This window comes from Triticum dicoccoides, chromosome 1A, assembly GCF_002162155.2.
Source record: "Triticum dicoccoides isolate Atlit2015 ecotype Zavitan chromosome 1A, WEW_v2.0, whole genome shotgun sequence".
Taxonomy (NCBI): domain Eukaryota; kingdom Viridiplantae; phylum Streptophyta; class Magnoliopsida; order Poales; family Poaceae; genus Triticum; species Triticum dicoccoides.
The window spans coordinates 502,324,521-502,334,193 of record NC_041380.1 but is presented as its reverse complement, the minus strand read 5'-3'; the positions used below and the strand labels follow the sequence as shown (position 1 = coordinate 502,334,193).

The window sequence follows — 9,673 nt, the reverse complement described above, 5'->3', positions numbered from 1 at the left end:
CACCCCGTCTCCGCCACTGCGCAAACGGATCATAAATTAGACTTTTGATTCAATGGATTAATAAGATTCAAACTTTAAAGTCAAATGAAGAAGGCATGGATGAGTTTGTGTAATGTAAGAAGTAAAGCAGGAGAGAGATTGACAACGCATGGGTCTCCCGTGCATGGGAGAATCTCTTTTCTCCAAAAACTTGAGCATATAGAGCAGTCCAAAGTGCTACCGCACAGGCGGCAAAGAAGACATTCCACAGTCCACTGTAGCTGTCCCTCACCGTGGTTGAGCACAACACTTCTTAAAGCTTGAGAGTTTATTGGCTAAACGTTTCAAACCGGACTTAGAGCATCTCCAACGGATGCGTTATATAACCCGCACGCTGGAAAGAAGGGTAATATAGCGCGCGCGGCCGAAAGTAGCGCTCCAGCGGCTGCGTTATAATGCCGCACGCGGTGAATAAGGTTCAGCGCGCTGTGTATTTGATGTGCCCGCTCGCACGCGCTGCAAAATCTGGGTTGTGTGCAGGTGGGGCCGCCGGATTGGACGCCGTGTTTTTGCGCTTCTGGTAAAGCAAAACACCAACTCAACGCGCTAAAACGCAATTTCGGTGCTGCAAAAATAATTAACGCACCGCTCAACCGCGCGTCTGTTGGAGATGCTCTTAGACCTACGGTGTCAGCAAGTTTGCAACGCAGGATAATATGATCGATATTCTCCGCAGCAGGGCAAAGATCGCACCATTACGTTGTATAATAGCTGTCTATTCCTTCTTCAACATGTTGACTCTTGTGTTCGGTGTCCCTGAGTGCAACCCACAAGAAAACCCGATGCTTGTCAGGAATCAAACACCTTGGGTATAAGAACCTGCACAGCAGTATCATTAAAGTCCTCCAGAACATTCTCGCTGCCCAAAAAATCCTTGACCGCCCACACGCCTCAGCTCCCAACAACAACCAATGCCGCTGATTGATAGAACAGTGCGAGAATCCTGTCAGGCCCATTCCGAATCCCTGACCGCCCTTATGTAGCTCTTTAGAATAACAATGTTCCATGGAATAACTAAACAGTGGACACAAGCTTCTGAATCACGCGTACCAATAACCCAAATACAAAGGTTATTTGCTGGATTACACGTTATTAGGTTCAGAAAGCAAGTTGTGCTGGTAGGAATGAGACTGATGGTCTAAACTCCGGTCAATAAGACCAAAATAACATTTAGAACAGGGAACATATCGTTTTCCACTGGAAAGAGTATTTTAAGGTCATTGTATTCCAGATTAAAGAGAGCGCATGCATTTCTTATCATCATTGCCACGTAAATGACCTATGCACTAAAACAATCCGATCAAACATATCCTTTGATAGGTGCAATAGCATGCTGCGGAGAAGATAAGCATCGTGTCTTGCAAGTAACAGTGCATTTGTTAGACTGCTCCAATCTAAATTGCCGAGCGCATCAACAAGCGGAACACGCCAAGATTGTCCCGGCATTTCCCCAAAATGAGAGTCCATGTCTTCCAGTGCCACCATCAGCTCAGTTGTCGGTCCATTGTAAGGAATCTGCAAGGCAAAAGAGTAAACGGTAAAACAGAAACACCTGAATATTCTTTTGGATAATTTTCTCCAAAAAACATGATATACTCATACCAGAATACAACACTGTATGCCTGTTTTGAAATCTCGTACGAGATACTAGCTAGCAAGAAACATACTTCAGTTCAGTCTTGATTTGGTAATGACATATCAGGATTAGTGACTAGTGAAAGAATAAAGCTGATCAAGGTGAGAGGGCAGGATGACTTTTAGGCTTTTTTCTCATTTTAATTATGTCTAGGGTATTGGTATAAGTCAGACCAGCATGGTAGTAGAGTAGTTCAGATAATACTCCTGTACAAAGCACTGAAGACAGTACCAGTGAAAAAACTATTGATGCAGCATAGGAGTTTGAATTAAGGATGACAATAGTATTATGGTATAAGGATCGTAAATTAGGGTAGCAGTTCGGCATGGTGACTTGACCAAACTACTTACTCCTGAGCAGTATAGGAAATATACAGAATCATGAACACGAGAAAAAAAATATGATTAAATATCAGGCAAAAAAAAGAAGGGCACCCAAACAAGAAAGAATTTTTCAAGAGGAAGTACCAAAGATATTCTGGCATGCTTCGATTTTTTTTCTGGTCTTTGTCAAGAGTCAACACGAACCAGTATGTCTGCCAAAGTCTTCCTTGTTGCATTGGTCGCCTTGCTCGAAAGTGTTCCTTCAGTTATATCCATATAGATACAAGAAATTAAACACAAATGACACAGAACAATGAGAAATGTATATCTTTCTTCATTACACCAAGAATTGAATCAGAAAATATCGCTTAGGCATTTAACATGACAGTTGCATAGAGATATATGTTGACATTAAGTAGAGAAGACATTTTTACTCAACATGATATACAATACCATGTCCATTGCACTCAACAAAATACACCAGATTCTCTGGTACTACAAAATTCTGCCTGCGGCATTTCAGAATAAATCACTGCTAATGACGGCCAGTTTAGTTCTGAAACGTATGGGTCTATATGCAATGATTAATTCTACACAACATTTAAGATATCAGCCACCCAGTCACTCCCTTCAGAAACTTCAGTACAGATACAATTTGTGTCAGTTACAAATAGAGTATATCCATGTTGTGCACAACAAGGTTCCACACACATGATTTGAAAACTATGTTAAACCAAAACTTGTGCACCCTAACAATTAAAGTGTAGGAAACTTCAGAGCTTCAATATGCAAATGAATCAAGAATGCATGTCTAAGAAGCATATATATATATATATATACCTGTACACGGGAGGTTGTAGGATTCAATCCATGCTGGGAGCATTACAGGCACAAAGAAAGCAGAGCTGTAGCTCCGAGATGTGATGCTGTCTGGAAAAGAACTCCTCCCAGTCTCCCCCTTGTCAATGTCGATTTCGCAAACAAGGTCGCCATGTGTGAAATAGAAAATGTTGGCATTGAATGGATCAATTGCAGAAATCCACGGCATTTCACATTCTCTTGGTATGGATTTGTCAGGGAAGACCAGGTTCAATCTTTTCTCATGTGTTAGCTTCCAGGACGACCCCTCGTCGTCGAGCGAGAACGAGTAGAGCATAAACGGCTCCTTAGTGGTCATTTCGACATAGCGCAGCTTCCCCTCGCTGACACCCAAGAGCCGGAACAGCATCAGCGGCGCGTCAATGTCGAAGTTGGGCAGCGGGCGCGGCAGCGCGACGAAGCCATGCTCCGGCCGGTCGCTGAATGGGTCGACGGAGAAGACACCAAAGAAAGGGTCGACCCACCACAGCCGGTCGCCGAACGCCACCACCTCGTGGTTCGGCATTGGGCGCCAAGCCGGAGCCGCGGACGGGACGAACAGCGGCGGCTCGTCCCACTCCCCTGTTTCGGACCGAAAGCGGCGCACGACCCTTTGGCCGTCCCTCTCCCGGAGGCAGAGCTGGGCGACCACGAACCTGTCAGGCGGGCCGTGGGGGCCGTGGGATTGGGTGAGCAGGCCGAAGGGCGTGGTCGTCAGCGCGGCATCCATGCTGGGGACGGGGAGGCGGAACAGCTGGCCGCTGAGAGGGTTGCAGACGAAGCGCCTGACGCCCGGGTCGACGGCGGCGGCGCACGCGGCCAATCCGGGTATCGCTTTGCTGCTGCCACCGCAGTCGCGGATGGCCTCGGGCCAGTCGCCGGTTTCGGCGAAGTCGAGGAGGAGGAGCCCGTCGCTGCTCGCGGCCTGGATGCTCGCGGCGGCCAGGTCCATGCCGTCGGCCAGGTGGGCGGGGACGGAGAGCTGGGTGACGCAGGGGGGCTCGTGGAGGTCCAAGGACGCGCGCGCGGCCGGCGACGGCGCCCCCGACGCGCCCAGCGCCGCCATCCTGTAGGTGAGGGCCCAGGGAGGGCGCGAGGACGCCGTGCAAAGGCAGCGTCGGAGGGGCGCCGCGGCGGCGCCGGCGAGGCGTCGGAGCATCTTGCTTGCTTCCGGAGGCGAAGAGGGGTACGGTTTTGCGCAGATTTGTCCTTGTGGCCGTGACGTGAGCGATCTGTGGTTCGCGGAAGGGAAAGAGGGGTTTGGTGCACATGGACTCGGTCCATGCGTCTCTGGCTGGCACAAGCAGGGGCTACCCTAGCCCATGGTCTTGCAGAGAAGACTACAAAGATAAGTTTTTCTTTTAGGGGTACGAGATAAGGTGAGTTAGAACTTATAAGTCCAAAAATCCATCAACTCCTCTTTCAGATTTTCAGACTTTTGCCAGTAGGCCGAGCGGCACGATCCAAAAATCCATCAACTCCTGTTTCAGATTTTCAGACTTTTGCCAGTAGGCCGAGCGGCACGATGCATGCAAAGAATCAACATACATGACCCATTGAGAAAAACAAGCTCAAACAAGAAGAATTTACTCCAAAAAATAAACAAGACTAAAACTTCGGTGCGAAGATTTTCAGACTTTTGCCAGTAGCATAGCAGCATCAGGCAATCACGATTATAGTGGGAGGTGTTCATACAGCAGTATCGATCGCACTGTCAGTCACTGTCTCGTGCAAGTTATTTTTAGGGCATTTACAAACCACGCGCATATTCGGAAGCTAGTGTTTACAGGCAAGCTGTGGAGTTTCGATAGGATCGAGATCAGCTAGCTAACCATAAAATACCTTAGTAGAGAACTAGAGATACATCCGCGCTGAGTACGATATTCTTTCTGAGATCATCGACTAAGACAAGACGTTTCCCATGTTTTTCCCGAATGGAGAAGGTGGCAGCCTGCTGCCGATGAGATCGCGCAGCTCAAACTCGCTAGGGAACCTCTGTTCAGCTAGTTTCGAGAAAACCTGGAAAGGTGGAAGCAAAGTTTTAGTAAGAAATAAATGTATTCGTGTATTACTGCTCAAGTCATGTCGGTAAAGCAAGCCTTTTCCATGTAGCAGTTTTTCTAGGAAGAGAAACAGAATCTCACGGAAAAGAAAACATCTCTGTGATAACCCAACAAGGCAAAAGGGTGATATTTTGTTTGTGGAAGTAATCTTTCAATATAATGAACTTGCAGTCAAAAGGAGTAAAGACAAAGGGCGCGCACTAGAATCTCATGAATCCTAATTAATGATGCAAGCATGCAGCAAGCAATTTATGTGTTAAGTGAAAGAGAATGGTGTGTCTGATATAGGAAACATACCAAATCTCCATTGCAGTAAACTTCAAAGGCACCAGAACTTTGTAGGAAAGACTGGGCAAAATTGCCAATTAGCCAAATTGTCGCCATGGTTCCAAATCTATTGGCACGCAACGAGTAAAACAATGGAGGTGGAGTAATGCCAAGTCTGGGGAAAATCTGGTCACCAGCCATTATTGTTGCAATGGCTCCAACTTGAATGACTGGCATGATTTTGCTCAGTACCCGCTTGGGGAAGGCTGGCGGATAATTATGCAAGAAAACATTAATGCCAGGAAATGATGTTTCCAGCATGCGCTTCATGGTCATTGCATTTCCCCTGCAAAATGGAAGTCAAAAGTTTTCAGTCTAACCTGTACATCCAAAGCAAAACATATAATTTATAGGATATCGGATGAAATATGCTGGCATCGCATATTAACTTAGCCCTATGTCATTCGATGTCCTTTTCAAGTAAGATCAGGAACTCAAGATAAGGAAACAAGTTCAAGCAAAGCTCACAGATTGAAAAAGTAAATAAAAAAATACAGTTGCTGTTGTTCCTTTCTGTTTGATATAATAAAAATAAAATAGTTAACTGACATTAGGAATTACTCAAAATTCGTGTTTAGAAGCCCTAGATCCATACCACGATTTAGTAATTGCTAATTGGAGCTAGTTGTTTCATATTTCACTTTACTGCACACTGTAAGAAAGAAAAGAAAAGAAACTCTTTCCCATTTTATACTCGTCGCGTTGTACTGGTGCTCACGACTGCAGGTCATATAATGAAGGCAAAAGAGTGAAAAAGAGAGCAGGGCTAGCTCAGTTGTGCCAACAATGCTCTGGTACACTGACACTGGTGTTCTCATGCAGAGCCAGCTAAGTTGTGTCAAAATTCAAGCTCACAAAGTAGTAGCCACATCGTATGTTAAGTGTTACTAGTGGCAAACGCCTTACTCCGAATGTGAGTAAAGTCACTATAACCCAGCTACCCAGTGCAGATCACAGTATTCAACATTCATTGATACCTAAATAGGTGTCTTCCCTAAAGGAAGGTCGCACATATCATGCCTGCTGTTGCTGGTGTGGCCAGAAGAATCCACCAACTAGGTCATCCCATACCCTCAAATCCCTCCATGAACCTGTGAGTAAGGGGGCGCTTCCACCATCCACACGTCATTTGCAAGAGAGTGGCTACTTACAACAGTTTAAGCAGGCTACAACATGTTTCTGCTCATTCCTACAACCGCGTAGTTGGATGGCCAAGGAGTCAAGGACAGTGTAACTAGATGAAAGAAAAGGTGATGATAGGCTAATAGCTAGAATTTGGGAAGGGTGGGTTGCTGTGAACTTGTGATTGCAAGAAATGAAGCAAAAATAAAATACAGAAGTGAACAGAATAAAGGAAAACAAGGGGGAAATGGCACAGCAGTCATCATGGCATTGTTCTCTTAAAAGTTGGTAAACCCTTTCTGAGTTTCTTTAACGCTCGTACATTGTTACGTGTTCCGCAAACATTGGTCACACATGCCGAAGAAAACAAATCAAAGTAAAAAATGACATTTTTTGGAACGTCTTAGTACTTTGTCATGGAATGACACTGGAATATAACTTTTGGAGTGCTATTAATATACTTCTCAAACTCTGCAGCAGCATGGGCCCAATCTTCCTATAAACCAAATATGATCTGTGTACCTACCATTCTAATTGTGTATTTCTAACATTATACTCCCTCCGTCCGGTAAAAAGTGTACATCTAGAAATTCTAAGACAAATTATGGAGTGGAGTAAAAAATGCATTGGGAAGATGCAAGCCACCATCTCTCTCCTCTTTAATTACCCAACCCCCAATGAGCTAGGTCCATGTAGAAATTAAGAAGACTATGTATAGAATACTATTGGTCTTGATTATCGTGTGATGAGAGAAAATACTTTAAAGTGCATTGGGAAGATAGAAGTACACTCTTTTGTGGACAAATTTTAAACCCAAACGTACACTCTTCACCGGACGGAGGGAGTAATTAATAAGTGGTAGCACACAAAATCAGTAAGTGTGCTGGAACTTGGAAAATTGACAGTCTATAGAACATGCTGCCGCAAGAATTTTCAAGACGTACCATGTAATTTACATAAAACGTGTATAGCACCAAGGTAAAGGGTTAAGAACAAACCTCAAGCCCTACCAATCTACGACTGGAGAAGATATCGTAGTGTTCATTATCACTTGCTAGCGACAAAGAAGCCAGGAACTGCCAGGGAGTGAGGGAGGGATAGTAGCCGACAATCATCAAGTCTCACTAGAGAACTGATTACTTACTGCTACCTAATCAGTGCAAGTTAAATCTCAGCTGACCTGAAGCTAGAAACATTTTAAGTCCATGAATATGCTTACTGTCAGCTTATATTAAATGAATAATGTGTGCTCTCAACATTGCCATCATCTATAGCTGAACTCGACCTGAACTGTACCAGATGAAAGCAAGGATATTGCATCATGCTTACAATGCTATCATCATTAATAGTTTAGACTAAACAAAGAGTGGCAGACTAAAGTAGAACCCTAACAAGTGTGCATATCAATTTTCCTCTGGCAAGTTATACGAAACAGATAGCCAGCTGGTGTGGAGCAACTTAAGAAGTGGAAGGGTCCAGCGAAATGCAGCTTGTGTGGTTTGGAAGAGGAAGTGAACCACATCTTGTTTAACCTTTTGCTTGCCAAATGCCAACTAAGTCTGGATCAGCATCAAAGTGGCTCTGTCCAGGGACAGGGTCCCCAGACAACATTGGAGACTTCTTTAGCACTAAGTTATGGGGTGTAACAGGTCAAACAGAAAGGTAATGATCTTCTGCTTTTCAGCAGTAGCCTCGGGGATTTGCAATATGGCAATGGAGGTGAAGATGCCAGAGCAACAGAAGATGTATTTTACAAGTATTCTATGTTCTGTGCAGCAATGGTGGCCATTGCTACAGGATCAGGAGAAAGAAAAGCTGCTGGAACCGATGGATAAGATTTGGCAACAGATTCCTGTGCACCGTGGCCGTACATAGGTGCATTAAGGGGTATTACTCGTTCTTTGTGGTTTTCTTTGACGCCAAAGTTGATTATGTATTTTCTTCTTATCAAGACTCTAGCCGTGTGAGTTCTTTTGTTGGTCAATTCTGGGCCTTTTTGTGTTAGCTGTAATCAGGAGCTGGTCACCCCAGCACATCTTCCCTATCCCTGTACAGTGTTAGCTTTATAACCAAGCCAGCGAAAAGTGTTTGTCCAAATAGAACAAATATGATAGTTTGGAATAAATTGTGTAACTACACATAGGAGATTGGGGACTAGAGCATAGGTTGGGACTCAGGAGGTCAAACCAGGGAGATAACAGATTGATAAAATATAAACTCACAACAACCATCAAGTTGTTGTTTAGGAGTTTTCCCTCTTTTTTACTTCTTGACATCAGAAAGACATACGCTTATCTCCTCACCAGCAACCTACATATCAGTCTGTTCAAACCACACTGGAATATAGTTAACTGTTCCACCATTACCTATGTACTTTGGAAGCAAGATTGTGAGGCGTCCCTATAACACAGTGCCGAGGTCCTCATGGATTTCGTTGTCGAGAGTGAAAAAGATCTCACAAGTACTCCATAAGTCAATTCATATTCCTGAATCAGCCCTTCTATAGAAGCACTTACTTGACCCCTGAGTAATGAATTAAAGGATACTCATTCGATCTCTAATTCTAATCCAATTCCTTTCATATTTAAACAATATTCCATATTTATTCCAATAGCACCTCTTACTTGATCCATGTACATATTTCATAACAGTGTCTGACTTTTAATGTTTAACAAAGCATTAACACTGTCACCAGCGCACTAACATTTTCATGAACAATAACTGCTCCTCCAGTTCCACACTACTAGTTTAACGCAACTGTATTAAGCGTTCGGCATTAGCAAATGCTATCTAACAACCACCAGTGAGACTGGTTTTACTGGAGTACCAAATAATCCACCTCCTAAATCATTCTGCATGATAAATTGGTCCGTGTATTGGCGTCTGGTCAACCAAGGCAGGCACACAGCAATTCCAAACACTCAGTATCCGGTACACGACGCATAAGTTCACTTGATCCGCACAGGCAAACTAACAGCGCCAACTTAGCAAGCAAGCAACGAACCATCAGTCGGCGGAGACTCACTTGTACGAGCAGGAGGCGCAGAACTGCAGCTCCACGGTCGTGCCGAATCCAGCTCCTCCCTCCAGATTGGGCTGCTGCGGTTTCACCAAAATCAAAAATAAAAACATCAGCTCTGCCGGCCAGATCGGAGCGACAGAATTCCGGGCTAGGGTCTTACGATACGACAAGGGGGAAAAGGAATCTCGGGCTAGGGTCTTACGATACGACAAGGGGGAAAAGGAATCTCGGGCTAGGGTTTACGACCGACCTGTATGGCAGCGGCGGCGGGGTCCGGGTGGCG

General features: G+C 44.7%; 2 protein-coding genes across 2 annotated transcripts in view; both read right to left on the bottom strand.

Moving 5' to 3' along the window:
- Positions 1 to 1,173: 1,173 nt before the first annotated feature.
- Positions 1,174 to 4,370, bottom strand: LOC119283232. The gene is made up of 3 exons (XM_037562924.1): positions 2,839 to 4,370; positions 2,143 to 2,258; positions 1,174 to 1,554 (listed from the first exon to the last, which is right to left on the bottom strand). The coding sequence occupies exons 1-2, from the start codon at positions 4,013 to 4,015 to the stop codon at positions 2,185 to 2,187; spliced, it is 1,251 nt and encodes a 416-aa protein (XP_037418821.1). The 5' UTR covers positions 4,016 to 4,370; the 3' UTR covers positions 1,174 to 1,554; positions 2,143 to 2,184.
- A 132-nt stretch (positions 4,371 to 4,502) lies between these two features.
- Positions 4,503 to 9,673, bottom strand: part of LOC119354065 (selT-like protein) — a 5,765-nt gene continuing 594 nt past the window's right edge. Inside the window, exons 2-5 of the mRNA XM_037620768.1 lie at positions 9,641 to 9,673; positions 9,394 to 9,467; positions 5,217 to 5,532; positions 4,503 to 4,875 (exon numbers count right to left, since the gene is read on the bottom strand). Of these exons, the coding sequence (XP_037476665.1) occupies positions 4,759 to 4,875; positions 5,217 to 5,532; positions 9,394 to 9,467; positions 9,641 to 9,673 (540 nt within the window). The 3' untranslated portion in view covers positions 4,503 to 4,758. The remainder of the gene's footprint in view (positions 4,876 to 5,216; positions 5,533 to 9,393; positions 9,468 to 9,640) is intronic.

Bases quoted from the DNA above. Each gene is read 5' to 3' on its own strand.
- LOC119283232 (XM_037562924.1), bottom strand. From the start codon at position 4,015: ATGCTCCGACGCCTCGCCGGCGCCGCCGCGGCGCCCCTCCGACGCTGC. The intron at 2,259-2,838 runs GTATATATATAT...ATATAACTGAAG, and splicing joins CTACAACCTCCCGTGTACAG to GAACACTTTCGAGCAAGGCG.